General features: G+C 46.4%; 1 protein-coding gene across 1 annotated transcript in view; it reads left to right on the forward strand.

The window, feature by feature from the left end:
- The first annotated feature begins 735 nt into the window (after nucleotides 1–735).
- Nucleotides 736–22,787, forward strand: part of LOC111605508 (unconventional myosin-XV) — a 31,943-nt gene continuing 9,891 nt past the window's right edge. The window contains exons 1-4 of the mRNA XM_023324064.2: nucleotides 736–893; nucleotides 9,184–9,534; nucleotides 12,746–16,823; nucleotides 17,076–19,921. Of these exons, the coding sequence (XP_023179832.2) occupies nucleotides 9,409–9,534; nucleotides 12,746–16,823; nucleotides 17,076–19,921 (7,050 nt within the window). The 5' untranslated portion in view covers nucleotides 736–893; nucleotides 9,184–9,408. The remainder of the gene's footprint in view (nucleotides 894–9,183; nucleotides 9,535–12,745; nucleotides 16,824–17,075; nucleotides 19,922–22,787) is intronic.

A 22,787-nucleotide genomic window follows, 5' to 3' on the forward strand; every position in this document is an offset into this window, starting at 1 on the left:
ATAACAGGGCAGAATGTGCGCTAACAGACTGATATCGGAGAATGATCGAGATCAAATTTAAGTATCGTAGTTGGCTAAGATAAAGCTACTATTCATCTACTTTGTGAAATATATCAGTATTTAAATGCTTCCATATCTTAGGAGAACTAACTTTGTCGCGCTCATGTAATTACATAGCAGCACTGTTAGCAGGACTTGAATGCTTGCGCTGCTGACATAAACGATAACAGTGCGCAAGTTGCGCCTAACGTTATCGAACAACAGTCAAGAGCAGTTGCGAGCATCACTTCACCTCTCATTGTATATTCTGTTTTATAGCTGGCAGGTCGTGTGCGCAGAATCCGTCGGTATAATTTGAACCTTTTTTTTTAAGTGCGCGCGTGCCACGATTTACTATTGCACACATACACGCATACACAGTCACAAAACAAACACAAATATTTTAATTTTTTTGCAAGTGCGCGATTTAATAATTTAATTTTTGATTTATATATTTAACTGTGAAACACAAACATACACACACTCACACAGGCATACATATGCACAGTGAGAGCTTTTTGCAACTGCAAAAAGAACAACAGCAACAAAACGCATGAAATGTAGCAGAATTCTTCTAATGTGTGTGACGAAGTGACGTAGAAAGCAGAGTGAAGAAGAAGCAGACAAAAAAGAAACAGCTCACACACATACATAACTACATATACAAACATCGTAACGCATACAAAGAAAGTAATTTAAAATACAAACGTGGACAATAACAGCGGCAGCGGCAGAGGTAGAGGCAGTGGCAGAGACAGAGGCATCAGCAAAGGGGAGCGCAACAGTTAACTGAAACAAGGGAGCAGCACACAGCCACAACAACAACAACAAAAAAAAAACAACAACAGCAACAAGTGAGTGATACATAAAGCTATCGACTATCGATAACTGGCTCGCTGCCAAATGTCATTGCCACAAAATAGCAGCCAATCAGAAATTTGCTACGGTAAATTGCATTGGAATGCACTGGAATTTGAATACATTTGCATTGCCTTTGCCGGTAAAGGTAGTCAAAGAGGGAAAGAGAGACTGAACGAAGAGACTGAACGAAGATCAGTGGTAGCCTAGGGCGTAGAAAAGAGATGCCACTAACTGCAGTCTGAATCGATTTGATTTGCGCGCTTTGCATTGAATTCTAATGACATAAACCAAATTACAATGAGCTCATCTTCAAGCGTAACGTAAATAGCTTTTTTTTGGCAACTGATTGAAGCTAGGATTGATTCTTATTACTACAGTATATACCCATTTGCTTCTATTTCATATTCAAAATGTGAATGTAACTTTTTTTCAAATTAAATACAACAAATTAGCTTAAGCCCTTGGCAAAATTGAAACTCCAAAGCATAAAAAATTAATTACATTTTTTAAAAATATAAATGAAAAAATATAAAAAATAAATTTTAAAAAAAAATCAAATATTATATTACAAAAATTAAAAGAAAAAAAATATATAGAAAATAAAATTTACTGTTATATCAGTTAGAACTGGCATCGGTTCAACTATTAAAATTTTCGAGTTCGAATTCTAAATTGAGGAACCAGTTCTTACAGTTCTTCTTGGTCCATGCTCAGATTTTATGCTGATTGGTTTTATTATTTATTTTTGTTCGATTTCAGTTTATTGCCTATAACGGTGCTTTCCTTTTATTCTCCCAGTTGCATAACCTAACGGTTGCTGCACAGTCGGGTACGAGAGAGGGGGCGTGGCACTAGCTGCGACGACTTTATTTCTTCTTTCTGAAAACGCAGCTCGAATTGGCGTTCAACTGCAATTCAAGTGGGATGGAGTGGTCGGGCTTTTCTAGCTGGGGGCGTGGCATTCGCATTTCGTTTTGGCAAATCATGTCGAGAACGCTGCTTGCAACGGTATAAAAAGCCAAACAGTTAAGCGTGCAGAAATATTAAAAAGAAGCAAAGCAAAGCAGCAAAAAAAGGCTAAAGTAGCTAAAAAAAAGCTGAAAAATTGGTAGAAGTAACACAAAAAAAAGCAACAAAAAACTGGTTCCGGCTGCCAAAGAATTCCGCATTCGAATTGCTTCGACGAACGCGCGTCGTTCGCTGCTCTCTCCCTCTCTCTCTCTATCTATCGCTCTCTGTGTGTGCCACTTCCGTATATAACGTGCATAGCTATGCCAACCACAACAGCAACAGTTGCGGCTGCCTCTCAACATTCTTGGTTCACGTTCGTTGCCTAAGTCTTTTGTTTTTTTTTACCCCGCTCAATGCCTCTGCTCTGAGCAGTCTCTGAAAAGGCGTAGTACAACTGCTCAAATGCATAACAAAGAGAGGCACACACAGGAGTGGCACACACACACACACACACATTTGCATATGTATGCGTATAGAGTAAGAGTTGTGCATGTTAATGTGACAAAGATGTTAATTGGCTTTTACTTTACTCAAACAAAATACTTAGTCGCAGCGAAAAACAGCAACAGCAGCAGCAACAACAGCAACAACAACAACAACAACAAATACAACAACAACAAACTAACAACACAGAAATCCATCAAAGTGAAATTTAATTTTTGTTGTCGCGCCATTTCATTTGCATAGCTATTTGTTGTCTCTTGTTTCTTTTCTTCTTCCATTGTGTCTGCCTCGACGGTTATCGATGACTGATCGATAGCATATGCATCCGTTTAAAATTCGATCATTTGTATTTACTAACTCGAGTGCAAATTAGTTTGTCTGTGTGTATCGAAACGGTTATCGATATCTATTGCACATAGACATTTCTGACGTAGACTTCAACCTATTGCTTGTCGTCTCAGATTGTATACATATCAGCAAGTGTTTACTTATCGATAACTATTCGATAACATCAACATCGCTAATTCGACTGATTCTGTCTATCCTTAGCTTGTATTGCCATCAAAAGTGCTGCCGAGCTGTTGTCGTATATCGATGACTAACCATCTTTGATCGATAAAGTATCAGGCAGAAAAACTTATTTATTGTTTTAAAATGCCAATTACTTTGCTTTTATCAAACTATACATCGACAATTTCGATATGCTCGATATGAAAATTCTTGCATAACTTTCTAGGTGCAGCTAATTTGTATAGTTCGTTGTGTTTGTCTATCGATATATTATCGATATACGTTTCTTTTGCCAATTGCTCATGCGCAAACATTGTGCAGTGCCTGTCCGTCTGTGTGCGGGGGCGTACACGCCCCTTTTATTCAATTGCTGTCTGTGTGTGGGGGGCTGTCTGTGTGTCGTGTCTGTTAGTTGTGGGTGCGCCACAGTCAAGCAACAGTCAAATAACAACAACAGTTGAGCCTCAGCGGCGCACCTCAAAGCAACAAAGAGGTAACAACAAATAGCAACACGAATGCATTTTAGAATAATTTAATGACTTCAGCGACAAGCAACAACTAATCAACAACAACAACATCAAACACCAGCAGCATCAGCAGCATCTGCAGTTGTCGTCTCGCACTTTCAATTGTCTTGGAAAAAAAGCAAAACAAAAGCAAAACTTCTTTGAAAATTTCCCTTTTTTGTTTATGCTATGGCCCTGCTGCGGCTGCTGCTGTTGCTGCTGTGTGTGAGTGTGTATATATATGTGTGAATGTCTGTGATCGATGAGCAGCAACAACAACAACTACATTTGTGGCACAAACTTTTGGCGCTTGGGCTGTGACGCTGTCTCTGGCAAAAGGTTTATTGGCCTTTTGGCTCACTGCGCTGTCGTTGTGTGTGTGTGTTTTAGCCAAGTTTGCTGAGCATTTGGCTTGGCCCTTGTGTGAGTGAAATCGACTTCGAGTTCGAGTTTGACTTTGGCTTCGACTTTGGCTTCTTGCTAAAAATATTTCTTTCTTTCTACAATGAAATTTTCTATTTGTGCGAGTACAACAAATCGTGAGGTCGTCGCGGAGAGAGAGAGAGGGAGAGAAAAAGAGTGAGAGAGAGAGGGAGAGTGTGGGACACTGGGTAAACATAAAGCGGCTTACTTCGCTAACAAATAATGTTAATATGTGACTAGTCAGCGGGGCTGACGAGCAGCCAAATAAATCGAATTGTCTGTGAAGAAGAACAAGAAGATGATGATAAATAGCAGGAGAAAAGGTGGAAAGAGGAGAAGAAGGCGCTGCAAAAGCTGTAAAAGAGGCGAAGGAGAATAAGGAGGCTGATGAGAGGAAAACACCAAAAAGAAGACGAAATTAGAGGAAGAAGAGTAAAAGAAGGAAGCGGATCAAGAAGTAGAAGAAAGTATAGAAAAATAAAAAGTTGGAGAAAAACATTGGAAGAACAAGCAATTGAAAGGAAGAGAAAGAAATTTAGAAGAAGAAGAGATGACACGGAAGAATGAAAAGTAGACGGCTAGTAAGAGAAGCAGGACAAGCCTCACTAGATCTGGCTGAAGAAGAAGAAGAAGACGCAGTAAGGTTAAAAATTGAAGTTAGACAAACAGTTCTGCGGGAACACTTGTTTATCTTAAGAAAATTGCAAAAACTAACTAAACGAAAGACTTAGGCAACGAACTTGACAATCACAAAAGACTTAGACAACAAACTTTATGGGATAGTGGGAAGTACTTCATTAAAAAATAAAGTAAATAAGAATGCATATTATCGATATCAGTTATCGATAATTTATTGATAGCTAGAAACTTAAGCTGAACTTGACAACTTTCGATCTCTACCTTTCACAGTTATATGAGATTTGACAGGTGAAAAGAGCTCAGCTTAGCTATGCTTCTGTTGCCGATCAATTGGATATATATCTTATATAGATTTCGCTATGTTCTAATATACTCCGCTAGACAACTTCAATCACTACAGGGTATAATAAATGTTGACGTGAGACAGAATTGTCAATGGTATAGATAAATTAGCAAATGATTTTTATTCAGCTGCAACGAATAAATTGGCATTTATCGATAGACCGATACTAGACCGAGAACGATTCATCAGAGCTGGGACAACGCGCCTAAGTTGACTGGAAGCAAAGATAAATTCCTCGAGAAATGCCTTGGAATTCCGTGCTGGGCCGTTGGGCGTGGCCTGTGTGGAATGGCCAAATAGCTTAATTTGAAAACGAATTGAAAACAAATTGAAGGAAAACGCAAAGCGTTGCGCTTCAGCTACTTCATTTTTTGCAAAGAGAAATGCAATGGAGCAGCGTGTTAAATGTTAAACATTAAATGCTAAAAAAAAAACAAGAAAAAATAAAAAAGCAAACAAAAGTTGAAAGTAAAATGAACAATAAATTAAATAAATTGCAGTTCGACAAACTGTTTCAATTAAAGTCGCCATCGAAATTGATAGCCAAGTCAAGTTGTGCGTGTGTTGGTGTGTGTGTGTGCGTGTGTGCGTGTTGTGCGTGTGTTTGTTGTGCGTGCCATAAAAATGGAAATGAATTGGCAAAGCCAAAATCAGTTTCTGTTCATCTCTTGCAGATCTTGTCAAAAGTTTCACTTGTCGTGTTGGCAGCTGCGTCTTGCTGTGTTTGCCGCATGTACCAAATCCCTCAACACACACATACACACACACACACACACACCAACACACCAACACAACACGCAGGCGAGCCATGCTTGGGCTCTGCCATTTGGCAGCTGGCTGCGTTTTCAGCTATGCCAAGAATTTATGGCAAAAAAATCACTTTAATATTTAAAAAACAAGCTGAGGCTCTGTAGTGGGCTATGATTGACTAACAGTTACCTTAGAAACCCATTTGTCATCAATTTTGGATCTACATCTATTTAATTGATGCATTTCATGCACTTGACTTTTATATGTATTTGGCTTTTATATGCATTTGGCTATAATGTCATCGACTTACGCTTAGATATATCCCAAACGCTCTTCGAGATGATTCTACTTCTGATTACTTAGAGTATATGTTGAGCTATGTAACTAAAAATGTATTCTGGTTCTTTCTTTACCCTGAAAGATCAACTGCACAACTGGAAATTTTGGTCATCCAAAGTAAAATATTGTAGACCTTGTCATGCTCCCGGAGCAACCTCATACAAATGTCTACAGATATAGTTTGCGAGTTATGCTTAAATTGATTCAATTTCTAATGCTTTTCAGATATATTCATATACTCCATGAGCCAACCAATCGACCCCTTTCTTAATGGGTATAGCTAAAAACTGGCTAGCACACACGCTGGCTAGACGCATACATATGTATAGAAGCACACCTGTATCAGTTAGAGCTAAACATTTATGCAGGTGCGGTTCTACCTTTTTGTCTCACAAATTTATGACACACACAGACAGAGACAGGCACACACACTCAGAAATGATATAGCTGTGGCAATCGAAGAGCAACGAAATTTTTTGTTTTTAGCGCGTTTGGTCATGGGAAAAGCCGCTGCTAGAAAATGCATTTCAAATATCTCGAATATAATCAAGTCGAAACGAAAGACTCTGGCAACGAACTTGACAAAAGTCTTGGACAACGAACTTAGCGGGCAACACATCAGACAACAACAACAATGACAACTCAACCAGCTACACCCAAACACACTTTATTAAGCCAACAACTAGAGAGAGAGAAATTTTAGATCGAGCGAGAGGCGGGCGAGGGACGAGCAGAGTTGCGTTGAGTTGGTTTATCTGAAAACCTTGAACTGGGCAGCAAGTCAAGGGCCATAGTTGACTTGGTCGCAGTTCAAAGTGTCCAGCGTGCCATCCAAATGACTTTGAGCATCTGACACTGCGCTGAAGCTGGAGCTGTGAGCTGTGAACTGGCTCGCAATTGATATTAAACGAATTTCAGAACTAGCTCAAAAGAGACTTAGCAGCAATTTCAATATCTATTTATATATATAGCATGTATAGAAATGAACTAGTTCGTGATCTTGAATTATGAATTATGCCCTAAGTGAGCATACATTACTTCAAGCTATAAGTGCCGTTGCATCAGCTAGTTGCTATCTGATCTTTTATAGCACTAAAGTTCATTTAGTTCTTTTTTCTTGCTCTTTAAATTTTATTCAGATCTTAGCATTATTTATATATTTATTTTTTGTTCACAATCAATTGGCAAATGTTGCGCAGCTACTGCTCATTGATTACACATGAGAACTTACATTAAAAGTGTGTTGTTGTTGTTGTTGTTGTTGTTGCCTCAGCATAGACAACAACAACAACGACGACAGCGACAGCGACGTCTTAGCATTGGAATGCGGTCGAACTCGCCTCGGCTGCCAAGCCAACAACATTTTGTTATTTGCCCAAAAGAGTGCGACAGACAGACAGAAATAGAGAGAGAGAGAGCGAGAGAGAGAGAAAGCGTGCTAGCGAACGAGAGTGTATGCTGCGTGTGTGTGAGGGAGCGAGCTTAAACTGACTCACTGACTGACTGAGTGACGAACTGGTTGAATGAATGCATGAATGAGTGGCAGCTGCGCCACTGAGCAAAACAGTACTTCGACTTGTGACGCTTATAAACGAGTCGTCTATACTCTTAACTCTTGACTCCCCGCTCCCTCTCTCTCCCTCACTCTCCCTTATACATGCGTAAACACTTGTTTAGCCATTTAGCACGAATTTGTTGGCCAAAAACCGAATAAGCCAAATCCCAAAAGCCAAATTCAGTGCGCGCATGCATTACAACAACAACAACAGCAACAACAACAACATCATACAACAAACAGCAACAGCATTTTATACCATATTTATGTTAAGGCCTTTTGCCGCTAAACAGGTGAAAGTTTGTCTCACCAAATGTTAATCAAGCAACGAACTGCTTAAAATTCTTGACCAGCATTTTTTGTTTTTAAATTTCTTGTATTATTTATGATTTTTGCTCTGAACAATTTCCAATGCTCGCTCACGCAGCGCACGGAGATGTTCGCCAAGCCTGGCTTCGGCTCCTTATCCCTCTGTCCGTCCGTCTTTACAATTGTTTTTCCATCGCTCCTACTTCCCGCCCGTCCGTTTCTCCATGCCTCCGTCTCTGCATCGGTCCATCTGCTCGTCCAACTCTCCAGCGGTCCGTCATTGCTTCCTTCTGTCCGTTCCTATTTCCATCTCTCCCACTCTCTCCCCCTAGACACAAAACATTTCATTGAAAGGACTTTGAAATTAGAAAACGTTTGAATTGCTCGACAAATAAACCTAGAATTTATATAACGACGCCTCCATTTTCGAGTTGTGAACGAGCATTTTGCAGTCAGTGACACCCGTCTGCAGAGTTCTTATATTATTTTATTTTATTCAATTTTCATCGCAAAATTCGGGTCAAATTCTAAACGGAAGGTGAAAGCCAATTTTTGAAGCTTATGAATTTGAAATCTTTCTTGAAAGTTAGCAACACAAATATAGCTGACAAATGGATGTACATATATAAATAGAGATATAGATATATATATATATATATATATCTATATATATATATATATATATATATAGAATAGTTATTGAGAACTGTTTCAGTTCACTAATGGATGTATACCTCTGTATATACCATGCTCTGATATTCCTAGTGGCGAACTAGTTCACGTCTGAACCAAACATAAAACTAGTTCACAAATGCTGCAGCATCAGATTTGAGTGCTAGAATGGGGCTTCTTAGGCATTCCTTTAACTTATTTCTTCAGGCTTGAGTCATAGTATATCTATTTGTATAGTATATATATACATATATACAATATCATATATATATTTATGATATATCATATATACAATATATTTTTAATATATTTATAAATATATATAGCTCTATAATAACGTTGCCATTCAGCTGAACTTGTGTTTTGAGCAAATGCTCTAAAAAAAATGATGATTTTTGTCGTTGCATTCGATTGCATTTCAAAGCAAAAAAGCTGGAAAAATGGAAATTGAAATGAAAATGTATATAAGAAAGGCCCAAGGCAGAAAGCAAGACAAAAACTTACTTTCATTCATTGAGGCCTTCGGAGCGCAGCTTCAACTAAACGTTGACAACTTTGTCGCCTGTGCCACAGTGAGTGTGAATAGTATGCAGACACACACACACAGCTCGAATAACAATGACAATCACTTGTCGTGGTGGAAGACGGGGGTGGGTGAGCGACTCTGATAAGACTTTTTATAGAGAGGTAAAATAATTACGTGAATTTTTTGTCACTTTTTGTGTCTGCTGTGTGTGAAATGTTTTTTAATCAAATGTTTTTCTTATTTTCTACTTTTGCAGCAATGCATCGGCCCGCGGCTTGAAGATTTTGCCAGCTCCCGTTTCTCCCTCCCGCAGCAGAGCCGAAGAAGAAGCTGAAAAGTAAAACCAAAAGCACCTGATTTTAATAATTGGCGAATAGTTGGATTGGAAAAGGCAGCAGCTGCACGTTCGACGGCAGATCGCGTGTGTATATATATATATATTTATAGATATATAGCGCTTCGATCCAAAGCTGATTGAACCATGGACTGGGCCGAGGGGGATCTGGTGTGGTTCGATCCGGGCGTCGGACATCCCATACCCGGCGAGATTCAGGAAGTGCATCGCGCCGCCCAGGTGATCGTCGTTCAGGCCATGATCAAGGGCAAGGTGAGTAGACGAATGACGATAGACTTGAGTCCCATAGTATTTGGATTGTGCGTCTGAGATGTTAAGCTTCAAGTCTATAAGGCCTCTGACCTTTCTATTACTGATCTCTGCCGCTCTTATTAATATCGATAAATATCGATTTTACAGTTTTATATATATTATAGGAATAACTCCACGTCTTCAACTCAATCAATAACATATCTCAAAAGTTTTGCATCCCATTTGAAAAATTAAATATCTAAAAATATATTATTTTCGTTGCATTAGACGTTAGCTTTGTTTTGTTTAGAGGGCATCTGCTAGTTGAGCAGTCGTCGAGTTAGTAAAGGGTCCACTTCGTCGGCTTTATGACTGCATTTCACTAGTTTCACCTGTCAGCGAGTTGAAAAATATAAACTGAAATTCGCTTTTGGCAGCACTTGGAATTCATGGCATGGCAAATGGTCTTTTGGCCATTGGGAGCTGGTGCACTGCCCAAAGTGCCCAGTTGCCAATTTGGTGCTTGTCAAACGGAAGTCTTTTGTATGCAACTCTCAACTCGATGCTGTGTGTCTGGCCGGCTCTCTCTAATTGCTTAGCAGCCGGCAGCGACTGCCGGCTTCGTTTCCTTTGCAATTATACCCGACCGTCCGGGAGAGTCGAGCGTCTGTCAGCCAGAGGCTGCAACTGATGCTGCTGCAACTGATGCTGATAATAGCTGCTAACAGTTAGCGATGCCGTTGCAGTTCCTGCTGCCAGCAAAGAGTTCAAGAATAAGAAGTCACCATATGCCAAGGCGGGTATGCACAGTTCATTCTTTCAGTCCATTAGCGATATATTCCTGATGAAGTATGCACGATATATAACCCTAACAATATTTCTTTGCTTCTTCATCAAAGCTGCTTCAGAGTAGCTTTCGGTTTTCATTCTGTTTTCAGTGACACTACTAATTTATTGAAATCGATAATTATCGATGCATAAATAATAAAGCTCTTTGAGCATCTGCTTATTACTTTTCGATTTTGTTAACTCTCTTTTGCTTTCTTAAATGCTTCTCTCGTTTTTCCTAAGTCAAACATATCGATATATATCGCAGTTGTGTCAATTAGTAAATTGTTTCTTTGTTTTTTGTTTCTTAATTATTTTATGTGTTGATCGTCATAGCATGTGCTAATCGATTCTTCTTGATCTGCGTTTGAGTGAGAGCTAGTTCGTCTCTTTCTCAGTTTTTGAGTTTGCAAACTTGCAGGCATATGTCGATAAATATCGATTTGTTGTTCTTCTTACTTAGCAAAGCCAATATACCGCTCTTTGATTGTTGTGAACGTGCATCCCCAAACTGGATCGCATACTTAAGCTTGTCACACGCACGCACATACAGCGGTCGGCGTATATCCTGTTCGAAGTCTGACAACTTGTTGGCCCCGAGGAAAGAGAAACGAAAGAAGCATTTCAGTTAAGTTACAGCAACAGCGAATTAGCTCCGGCTGGAGCGAGAACTGCAATTAGCTGAGCTCTGAAAGAGCCTCAGAGCCCGAATAGAGCAGTTGCCTCAGAAGCTCTTGCTCGTCCTATGCGATTACAGACTATAACAAAAAAACTTAAGAAATATATCTAAGTGAGAATCGATTATTGTGTACAAAAATATTATCGATTGGCAAATGCATGCTTTTATATAAGTATTCGATATTAGTGATTTATCGATATTGATGTTCAGTTATCGATAATGTCAAGCATCACTTCTTTGAGCTGTGGCTTCGATTACTCATTTGCTTTTCGTTATCGATAACAATAATCGAAATGCCGCAAACGTTGCACGCTGCAGCGCATGCGTGTGACAAAGAATTAAAGAGCTTAACTGGTTCTGCTTTGGCCTTTGGAGAAAGTGCTGCTCAGCAAGAGAGGTGGAAAGAGTGAGAGAGGGGGAAGGGGGGTTAGCTAGAGAGCGTTCTTCTCTTAATGGAATTGAGATCAAAGCTAACGACATGCGACAGGTTTTTTGCCTGTTCCGTTGTTCTCTCTCTCCAAAACTGGCTGCCAGTTGGTCAGGAGGCGTCTCATCTTTCGAAATAGAAAATACAAAAAAAAAACTTGTTTCAATTGATTGGCTTTCAGAAAAGCATACAAATAAAAACACCGTTTAGGCATGGGTAATCGGGGAGGAGGCGGGGTGAGGCGCTTGGATGGGGGGAAAACTGTAGCGATGTCTAGTCGCTTGGCTCTTGACTCCTTTCAGTTGCATTCGAGACGGCGGCCAACAACGTGTCTCTTTCTTGTTCTTATTGTTGTTGTTATTGTTCGGTTGTCGTGATTCGATAGTCGACATTCGATATCCGATAGTCGATAGATGCGCATCGTACGCTTTCATTTGGAGCCATGGCAGCGAGGCAGCGGCTGCGGCTCCGTAACGCCGAGTCCGGCTCAGTCACCATCGCTGGCGTTGCTGTCGCCCCACGTGCTGCGACGCCAGCGACCGGCCAGCCTCGAGGATCTGGATGAGGTGTTCGCTCAGCAATCTCCACTGCAGCAGCAACAGCTGCTGTTGCGCCGACAGCGTCGCCTCAAGTGCCGCTATCCGCAGGTGGTGAAGCGCCTCTCCACACTCTGCAGCGACGCGATGGCCCGCCATGTGAGAGTCTAAATTCTAAATCCGAATCTGATGCCGATCCGCCAACCAAAATCCAATTAAGCCTAGTGTCAAGCAATACGAGTTTTCTTCTTCTTCAACTGCTCTCAGCTCTCATGCATATTAGCAGTTTATTAATTGAAGTATGAGCCGAGAGAGCTCGCTCTAGGCAGCATGTGCGCGAAGCAGAAGAGACATCGCTAAAGCTTATCCAATCGCACTTCAATCATCTTAAATCTTAACAGGAATTTGTCGATGAACGTCACAGTCTGATAATGGAAACTTTTATCCACATGTTCAATCGGACGTCTGACATCGGAAATCTTCTATTGCTATCCTTTTGTCTAGAATCCTCGATCAGAGGCTTTTTATCGAGTCTTCTATCGAAAGTGAATTGCTTGCCGAAGATTAAATTCCCGAAACTTGTCATTCCTGAACTTATTCCAGCCTTAGCTTTCCCTTACACTTACCCAATGTCAGACTTGAGAAACCCTTGGCTAATTTCCCAATATAGCTAGATTTTCAGTAGCTTAGCATCTTGCACATTCGCAATTTAAATACTGTTTTAGTGAAACCTAAACTAATTGAAATTTCTTTCCCGCGCAGGCACAAACGTTCGCGCTGCAGCCAGGCGAGGGCAGCCTGCGAGCTCGGCAGGACTTGGGCAGCAGCGGAGTGGAGGATATGACGCTGCTGGACGACCTGCACGAGGCCTCGCTGCTCTGGAATCTGCGACTGCGCTACGACAAGGGGCTGATCTATACCTTTGCCGGCAGCATACTCATAGCCGTCAATCCGTACAAGATGTTTCCCGATGCCTATGGCCTGGAGGTGGCCAAGCAATATGCTGGGCGTCCACTTGGCGCGTTACCTCCACATCTATTTGCAATTGGCGCTGCAGCGCATGCGGCTCTGCCCTCACCCCAAGTGGTGGTCATCTCTGGCGAGTCCGGCTCTGGCAAGACGGAGTCCACGAAGCTGGTCATGCAGTATCTGGCCGCGGTGGTGCCCGGTGGTGGCAGCGCCTCAGCTGTGATCACGGAGCAAATTCTGGAAGCGGCACCGCTGCTGGAGGCCTTCGGCAATGCGCGCACCGCCCGCAACGACAATAGCTCAAGATTTGGCAAATATCTCGAGGTCTACTTCAAGAGCGGCGCAATTGTGGGCGCGAAGATAACGCAATATTTGCTGGAGAAGTCGCGCATCGTGACCCAAGCGCCCGGTGAACGCAACTATCATGTCTTCTACGAAATGCTGGGCGGACTCAGTGAAACGGAGCGTGCCAAGTACGGCCTGCTCGAGGCGGACAAGTACTTCTATTTGAATCAAGGCGCTACGGATTGCGCCAGCGGTCGTGTCGACTGGGCCTCGCTGCTCAGTGCAATGCAAGTGCTGGGCGTTACCGAGGGCGAGCGCGAAGGCATTGTACGGGTACTTGCGGCCGTGCTCCATTTGGGCAATGTCTACTTCCATCGCCGACAGCTGCGACATGGCCAAGAGGGCGTTGAGATCGGCTCCGATGCCGAAATCAAATGGGCTGCCCACTTGCTGCACATCAGCGCTGAGGGCATGCATCGTGCCCTGACGAGTCGCACAACCGAAGCGCGTGCCGAGCGTCTGCACACACCGCTTGGCATCGATCAGGCCCTGGACGCCAGAGATGCCTTTGCCAAGGCCCTCTATGCTGGCCTCTTCAATTGGCTAGTGTCGCGCATCAATTCGATCGTGCAGAAGGGCGGCACGCATGATGCCCATCGCATCAGCATACTCGATATCTTTGGCTTCGAGGATCTGGCTGAGAACAGCTTCGAGCAGCTGTGCATCAACTACGCCAACGAGAACCTCCAGCTGTACTTCAACAAGCATGTCTTCAAGCTCGAGCAGGCAGAATATGCCAGGGAGCGTCTCGAGTGGACGCCACTGGCCTGGGACGACAATCTGCCGGTTATACATTTGTTGGCCAAGAAGCCGGTGGGCATTTGCCATTTGCTCGATGACGAGTCGAACTTCCCGCGTGCCACCGACCTGAGTTTCCTTGAGAAATGCCATTACAATCATGCGCTTAGCGAGCTCTACGCGCGCCCGCGGATTGGCGCTCAGGAGTTTGGAGTCACCCATTACGCCGGGCAGGTGTGGTACTGTGTGGATGGCTTCTTGGATAAGAATCGCGATGCGTTGCGCAGCGATGTGCTGGAGCTGTTGGCTACGAGTCGACTGCCCTTGGTCAGCGAGCTAACCAAGCAGCTGCGTGCCCAACGCGACGCTGGCAAGACCCTGCCCAAGGGTAGCAACGGACGCTTCGTCACCATGAAGCCGCGCACGCCAACTGTAGCTGCCCGATTCGCGGACTCGCTGCAACAGCTGCTGCAGTCGATGGGCCGGTGTCACCCGTGGTTTGTGCGCTGCATCAAGCCGAACCAGGAGAAGCAGCCGCTGCGCATGGACATGCCATGTGTGCTCCAGCAGCTGCGCTACCTCGGCATGCTCGATACAATACAGATCAGACAACGCGGCTATCCCGTGCGCTTGCGCTTCCAGCACTTCGTGGAGCGCTACAGACATCTGCTTGGCACTCCACTAGCGCGCGGCACGCCCTACCGAGAGCTCTGTCGCCTGCTGCTGGAGGCGATGCCACGTACTGGCGTGGAGGGGCCTGACTACCAGCTGGGCGCCACACGCGTCTTTCTGCGCGAAGCACTGCACCGCGCCTTGGAAAGCGGACGCACGGAACGTCTGCGGCAGGCAGCGGTCCACATTCAGCGACATGTGCGTGGCATGCTGGTGCGTCGCCAGTTGGCGCGGCGGCAATTGGCCGCAACGCGACTGCAGGCGCGCTGGCGCGGGCAGCGGCAGCAGCAGCGCTACCAGCAGCTGCGACATGGCGCACGCACCGCCCAGCGCTTGTGGCGCGGCAAGCAGGCGCGGCGTCATGTACAGCAGCTGCGCTCCGATCACCGCCGCCGCCAGGAGGCGCGCGAGGCAGCCCAGCGTGCGCGCGAGGCACGTGAAGCCAAGCAGGCGAATCTGGAGCGCAGCCAACTGAGCTACCTGGATATACCCGCCGAGCTGGCCTTCATCTATTCGAAGCTGCAAGGCTGGACGCCGCCGCACAGCGATCGCCACTTGGTAAAAGTGCTCGGCACTGTGCCAGGTCCGCCGTCAGCGAATGCCCAATTGCCATCAGACTTGGCTCAGTTTAGCTTTGGCAAATTCAGCAGCGTCTACTGCAATGGCTTGCGGCTGCAGCCGCGAAGAGAACCCATTACGGCGCCGCTATTGACGCGCGCTGCTTCCCGGGATCAGGACTTTCAGGATGCCTTGGCTGTCTTCAAGCTCATCTTGCGCTGGAGCAGCGACAAGGCGTTAGAGGGCGAAGGTGCCAAGGAGAAGTTACTCTCGGACTACATTGTGCACAAGGCGCTGAGCTCGCGCGGCTTACGTGATGAGATACTCGTGCAGCTGTGCAATCAGCTGCATGGCGCTGAGTCGGCTGTGTCGGCGCGCCTCTGGCAGCTGCTCGGGCAGTGCTTGTGCTGCTTCCAGCCAAGTCCGGCTTTCAGCAAGTACTTGCTCAAGTTTGTCACGGATGAAGCTCCAGCCAGCGATCGTCAGATGCTGCAGAGACAACTGCTGCGCCAGCAAAGCAGCTCATCGGGCGCCGCTGCTTGCCGCAGCTTCGTTCCCGCCTGGCTGGAGTGGCGCGCCTTGTCGCGTGGCTGCGATATGGCTTTGCCTTTGACGCTGCCCGACGAGGCTAGCCAAACGGTCGCTGTTGACTCCTGGACTAGCTGCGAGGAGGCCGCTGCCTTGGCTGTCTCTACCTTGGGAGTGGCTAGTCGTGGCTGGACTTTGGTACTCGATGATGGCCAGCAGCTGACGGATAGCTGTGGCCTGGACTACGTCATGGATCTGATTGCCGAGAAGGAGTTGTGTCCAGCTTTTCCAGCTCCACGCAGCGATCTGCTGCGTTCCGGCGCGAAATTTGCACGCACCTCGCTGCCGGAGGCTGTGAAGAGGCCCGGCGTGCCGCCACCTGCACCACCCACTACAGCAGCCAAGCGGGAGCAGCAAAGAGAGCAGGAGGAGCCCGCTCAGCCGCAACGTCGCAGCAGCCGCGAATTGCTCTCGCGCAGCTCTGCTTTGAACGAACGCTACTTCGAGCGCACAGAGGAGCCAATTACGCCGCATCTGCTGCCTGGCGCTCAGTCCAAGTCGCGTTCGAAGTCGCTGGATGACCTGCTAGCCTCCGACATGGGCAGCCAACAGCTGCCGCTGCCCGACAGCGATTCGCAGGAGTCGCCGCTACACACCTTGGCGCTGGGTCTCTCGGAGAGCCGCCTGAATGATCGCTATCATTCGGCTGAGCGTCTGGCTCCCATGGGCAAAGAGTCAGCGCCGCGTTATCAAAAGTCTCAGCATGCCGGACGCCGGTCACATGCTGCTTCACATGGCTCGGCGCACTCCAGCAAATATAACATGGACAAGTCGGAGTATGCGACGCGCTCCTCGGCCATGTCGGACACCAGTGAGGCGCCCTCTTTGGCCTCCCATGTGCGACGCGTGCGCGTGCCTTCGCAGGCCTCCGATGTGGATCAATTCCTCGATGATTTGTTTAGTCCAGTGCTCGACGGTTCACTGGATGAGCTCTCCGATGCTCGCTCCCTTGCCGCCAGCATACGTGGCAGTCGACGTGCGGAGACCTTCACAGATGAGCTGCTGCCGCTGAACAGGCTTGGCCCACAGCAGCAGCTGGTGTCCTGCATCAAGGCAAATCTATCAGATGACACGGGATCTAAACCGAATCAAGCCGAACTTGTGAAGTTTATAGATGAGCTGCTCCTTTTGAATGATTCATCACATGAAGCATCGGAAGCCAAGCAGGATCAAGAAGAGCTGGAAGAGTTTATAGATGAGCTGTTGCTATTGAATGAATCAGAGGATCCGTCGGACGACAAAGAGTTCAGACAGGATTCTTCCGACCTGGAAGATTTTATTGACCTGTCCCTGGATAATGGCTTAGACACACTTGCCTCACAGCAGCAGCTGGTGGCATGCATCAAAGGAGGCAGTAAGAAGCCGCAACAAAGTGAGGATAAGTCGCACGACAAGGAGTTCAAGCAGGATTCGTCCGATCTTGCGGACTTCCTGGACCTCTCTCTCGATGAGTCCTTAGATACACTTGCTACCCAGGAGCGTTTGGGGGCTTGCATCAAGGGCGGCGGCAGCACTGAGCATAGCCCAGCAGGTGCTGCAGATCCCTTGATACATCAGCTGATGCAGCTGCCAGGTGGAGAGCCGGACGCCGTGCCGGCTGCCTCGCTCTACCAGCAGCAGGTGCAACGCGCCTTCCTCCAGTCAGCCATGGCACAGAACTTGCAGATACAGCAGCAGCTGCTCGCACAGAATCAGGCGCTGCAAACGCTGCTCAGCCAGCAGGCAGCCAATGCTACGACCAATGCGAATGCCAATTCAAATTCGAATGTCAGCAATGGCAGTGGCTCGCCGCCAGCTGCGCCCATCTCGCCGCCGCCTTTGAGGCTGAAGACAACGACGCTTATGACAAGCACCAGATCGAGTAGCCTGGTAATGGAGGCCACGTCTAGCATGCAGCCACCGGCACCACCGCCACCGCCGCCAATGCCGCCACCGCTCGAGTGCAAAGATCCGTCGGAAACGCGACATTTCCTGGACCCATATGGCCGAGCGAAAACGGTGCGCATTGGCAAGTGGCGCTGGCCGCCGCCGCAGGGTGAGCCGCAGTTCCAAACCGAGGAGGACTTCTTTGCCTTCAAGCTGCGTCAGCAGCAGAGGAAAACAACGCCCCAAGCGCAACAGCACACGGCCATCGAATGGGAGGAGTTCGAAATCGAGTCTAGCAAAAGTCCCACACCGCAGCTAATGCGGAGCAGCATACGAATGGAGAGCAATGGACGAGATGTGCAGGATGCTGTACAACATCAGCATCAGCATCAGCATCAGCATCAGCAAATGCAAACCACTTCGGCTATAACCACCACGACCACAATTACAGCCACGAAGCTGGCGAAGAAGAGCTTCGAGATAGGCGCCGATCGTCCGCCACCGGGCAGCGTGGGCAAGCTAAAGCTGAGCTCGGAGATGCGACAGCGCTTGGAGCAGGTGACAGCGGGTCATTCGGTGCGTTCCACGGTCTCGAACAAGTCGGAGCAGCGAGCGCCGGCCAAGCTGGAGGATACACGCAAACTGATGCTGCAGCAGCAGCTGGGCGGACTCTTTGCCAGCGCCAATGCGAATTCCAGCTCCGGCGAGGCCTTGCCCACAGTTCGCACTCAAATCGAGCGCATGGAGGGCAAGTTGTCGCCACCGCCGATGCCAGTGCCAGCACCGCCCAATGCTTGGCCGGGCGTGCTGTTGCCGCCGGCGCCGAATGTGCCTGCTCCACCGCCGCCCATAAGGCCGCCCAGCATGGCGCCGCCTGCACCACCGCCGGCACCACAGAGTCCGCCCGTTGAGCTCAACGAACCGGAGCCCGACTACAGAAAGGAGCACGTGCCGGCCTTTATACAGCGTCAAGAGCGGGACACATTCGGCGCAGTCAGGCAGCCCATGCAGCAGCAGCAGCAGCAGCAGATGCAGCAGCAGCAGCAGTTGCAGATGCAGCATCAGCAGCACTACCATCAACAGCAGCAGCAGCAGTTGACGGCGTCATCGCATGCAGCCTGGGAACAGGAGCTGCAGACCGAACGTGAACGTTCGCGCAGCCGCAGTCGGTCGAGGGATCGCGAGGACTACTCTGAATCTGTGTGGGATCGTGCCGAAGTGGAGGGTCCAGCCTCGGGCAGCGGCAGTGAAAAGGAGCGCGAGAAACGTGAACGCGAACGCGAACGTCTCTACGAGCTGCGTCAGGTGGAGCGCGAGAAGGAGAGCCACAAGGTCTATCAGCCAGCGCCGCCCAGAATAATTCAGGCCAGCATGGATAACACCGGAGCCAAGCTGAGGGAGAGGGAGCGCGAACGGGAGAGGGAGCGAGAGTCGCTCGCCTCCACGCCTGCTACCTTCCGGACGCACATGGCCCAGAAATACGAACACGAACGCAAACGCAAAAGCTCCGCCAGTTCGGCGCGTGAGGAACCACTCGACTCCAGCTTGCCGGCTGTCGTGGTGCCAGCTCCAGTGCCTCCACCGCCAGCAGCAGTGACGCCGCTGGCCAACACAGCGAATGTCACTGTCAGTGCGTGCCTCACCTACAACCGGGTGCCATGGAAGCTGCGCGTACGCAAGGAAGTCTTTCAGCCGCACGAGCCAATCGGGCCGCCTGTCGCCTTGGATCTGCTGTTCGCTCAGGTGCTGAGCGATGTGTTTGGCGTAACGCCCTGCCTGCGCATCACGCCCCAAGAGAAGAACGCTGCCCTGAATATGTTGCACGGGCATGGCGTGAGCGTGGATACCCTAGCTGCTCGTGGGCAGCAGGTGCGCGCCTTGGTCAAGCGGCATCTGGTGGATATGGCCCGGGACTGGCCTCTATACTTCGCTCGGCTCTTCGCTGTCCAGGGTGCTCCTCTCTATCCGGATGTTTCCATCATGGGCGTCTCGCACAGCGGCCTCTATTTGGCTAGGCGTGACGCCGACTACTTGATTGTCGTTCAGGCCATATCGTTTGCCGAAATACAGAATGCTGTTACCCTGCCACGCCCAGCCGCTCTGCAGCTCAATCTGCGCAACGGGAAGCATCTGGCGCTGCATGCGACTCGGGCTGCGGCCATCCAAACGATGATCACATCCTTTGTGCAGGAGTTCCGTAAGGTAAGCTACAAGCCATGATCTATTACAGAATTAATCAGACGGGGTATATTGGTCTTATGCACTCATTTGTAACAGACAAAGATCGAGTGAACTAATGAACTAGGATAGAGTTGGTCATTCATGCACGAACTTCTGCTTTTTTCACTTATTAAGAAGCAACTAGTTCCATTGAGCTGTTCTTTTGAGCTACTCAACTAGTTCACTAAGAGCTCCTATCGTTAGGCATGAGCTAGTCTCTTAAATGAACTAGTTCACATAGTCCATTAGAAACACTTATTATTATTATATTGTGTTACTACTGTATGGTTCATGAACGACTGGTTCTTTTAGCTGTTCATGAACCACGCCTGCTTTTCGCCCTTTTAGCTGTCGAGCTGCACAACTGAACAACTCAGGGAACTAATGAATATAATAAACGATTTAGTTCACGAACGATTGTTCATAAAGTAGTTCATCTAAGTTGATTTACCAACACTGGTAAGCTGGTATATGAGGCTTATCTTCTCTGACAACTTGTAGGGTATCTGCTAGTCGCGCCTTCTTGGCTTCACTTTCGTTTCTCTCATTACAAATTCCGTGCACTTTGCATGCAAAATTATTGAAAGCTTTGACAGTTAGCTTTGATGGCTGGTGGCAGCTTTAAGCCCTATTTAAATGAACTTTAAGCGAAAAGGCTTTAAGAGCTGCGTGGCTGACAGCGCTTGATCCATTGTATTGATTGTGTCCTATTTGATATCTAAAGTAGTCTCGGTTGGAGCTTTATTGTGGCAGAGCTTAGCAGAGACGGAGCTTGCCTTTGTTTCTTTTGCACTTAATGCTTTTTTGCACTTCTCGCATTATTTTTCTCTCTTCTTATTTCTAGCAGAGCTTTAATATTATTTATCTGTATCCTCTGCGATTCTATATATTGCTCTTCTCTTTATGTCTACTTATTTCTCTTTGATAAGCTTTGATATGCAATCGAAAGCAAAGTCTGTTGCAATACTGCATGAGGTATTCTTATTTGAAATACATATATATAATATAAATAATATATAAATAAATATATATAATATATGCCTATTTCCTCGTCTGTTATCCCACCTTTCCTTGTGCTCTGAGAGAGTCTTATTATCTTGTAACCGACCTTTACTTTGATCTATGTACATACATATGTAATTTCTCTGTGTGTATTTCTGCTCCTTCCTCGCCCTCACTCGCAGTTTTCTTTTGCTTCGCCTACTTTTTCTTCTTCTTCTTCTGTTGGCCTTCTCAACTCTTTGGGTTTTCGCATTTTTACACGCGTGCTTGAAGCTCAGTGGACTTGCTTCGTCGGTCGCGCTGCCCATGTCCGTCTGTTAGGGTGACCATATATGTGTTATAGTGATTGACTGACTGTCTTAATACTCGTTCGCACTCGTATTTCACATTGGCATTCGCATTCATATTCATTTATCAGTAGATCAGTCTGTCTGCTTCTCTCTCCCTCTTCTTTCTCTCTTTCCCTGTCAGTGTCACCATGTACGTGCCATACTCGTTGACTGACTGCCTGATACTCGCTCACATAAATCACATTCGCGTTCATTAATCACAGCATATCAGTCTGGCTCTGTCTGTCTTTCTCTTTCCTCTCTGTCTGTCTCTTTATCAGGGTGACCATATACGCTCTGATTGACTGTCTCAATACTCGTTCACACTCGCACACACACACACACATATACAGTTCCATTTCACTCATACGCATTCAATTTGATCAGCGTTTTCTGCTTTTCTTTGAGTTCAGCTCGTTTTAAGTTATTTTAATTTAATTCAGTTTAATGCGTGAAAACTAGTCGAACGCCAATCTTGGCGCTAGCTCCAAAACCTGCTCGAGACTGTTGGCCGAATAAAAAACAGTTAGCCACACACAAATACACACACGCACACCTCTAGCTGTTGCACTACTCGTTTAGAGTCTTTGCTCTCCCTCTGTGTCTCTGCCTCGGTCTCTTTTGAAGTTTTACGCTCCGCTTGGCCCTGCTGCACTTTTCACTCTCTCCTCTCTCTCTCTTTCTGTCTCTTGGAGACTCTCTCACTCTCTGCCTCTCTTCAGGCTGACGGTATTGGTCAAGTCGGTCTTTTGACCAGTTTCTGCCCAGTTTTCAGTTGCGTTCGGTAACGGCATCACGCGGCGCGCTTCTTCAAGCAAAAAAAAAGAAACGTTCGTCGATATTCGAATTCTTCAGATTCATACAGATTTATTTGCTGTTACCTTTTTTTTCTGTTGGCCAAGTTTTTGTTCCCAGTGTGTTTTATTTTGTATCGTGCATTAGCTGTTCTATGTGCCTGACCCAATAACGAAAACAGTTCGATGCCTCAGCCCAAAGATTTCGAATGCCAAATCATAGCCATATAAAGATTAGATATTACAAGTGTATGTAGATATCTTCAGAGATAGTTATTAGATATATAACTACGTTTTGCTGCCAGTGTAATCAGTTTAAATTGACTTTTGTGCATTGAGAATCTGCCTCTTTCGTGCTCTCAATAAAATGATGCTGCTTTTACAGCTAGGAAATGATATTTGCCATATATTTATATATATTCCTATAACAGTTGCTAAAAGTAGTTAACAATGTCCATTTCATATATCTAAGTCCGCTGAGTGCTTGGCAAATCGTGCAGAAAGCAACATTTTCGATCGAGGATCAACGATTTGAAGTTGGCTCACGTTTGACTAAGCAAATATTGATCCATAAATTATATGATTAGTCTACGATCAGCAAGCTCAGCTAGTTTTCTAACGTGAAGCGAAGTGCACAGCTTTAGAACGACGATCAGCAGGACTTACAAGCAGATCACAGTTGACCTTTGAGGGAAATTGAAGCAATGATCGCTCGCATAGGCT

This window comes from Drosophila hydei, unplaced genomic scaffold (genome assembly GCF_003285905.1).
Source record: "Drosophila hydei strain 15085-1641.00,03,60 unplaced genomic scaffold, DhydRS2 tig00000358-arrow-arrow-pilon, whole genome shotgun sequence".
Classification (NCBI taxonomy): Eukaryota; Metazoa; Arthropoda; class Insecta; order Diptera; family Drosophilidae; genus Drosophila; species Drosophila hydei.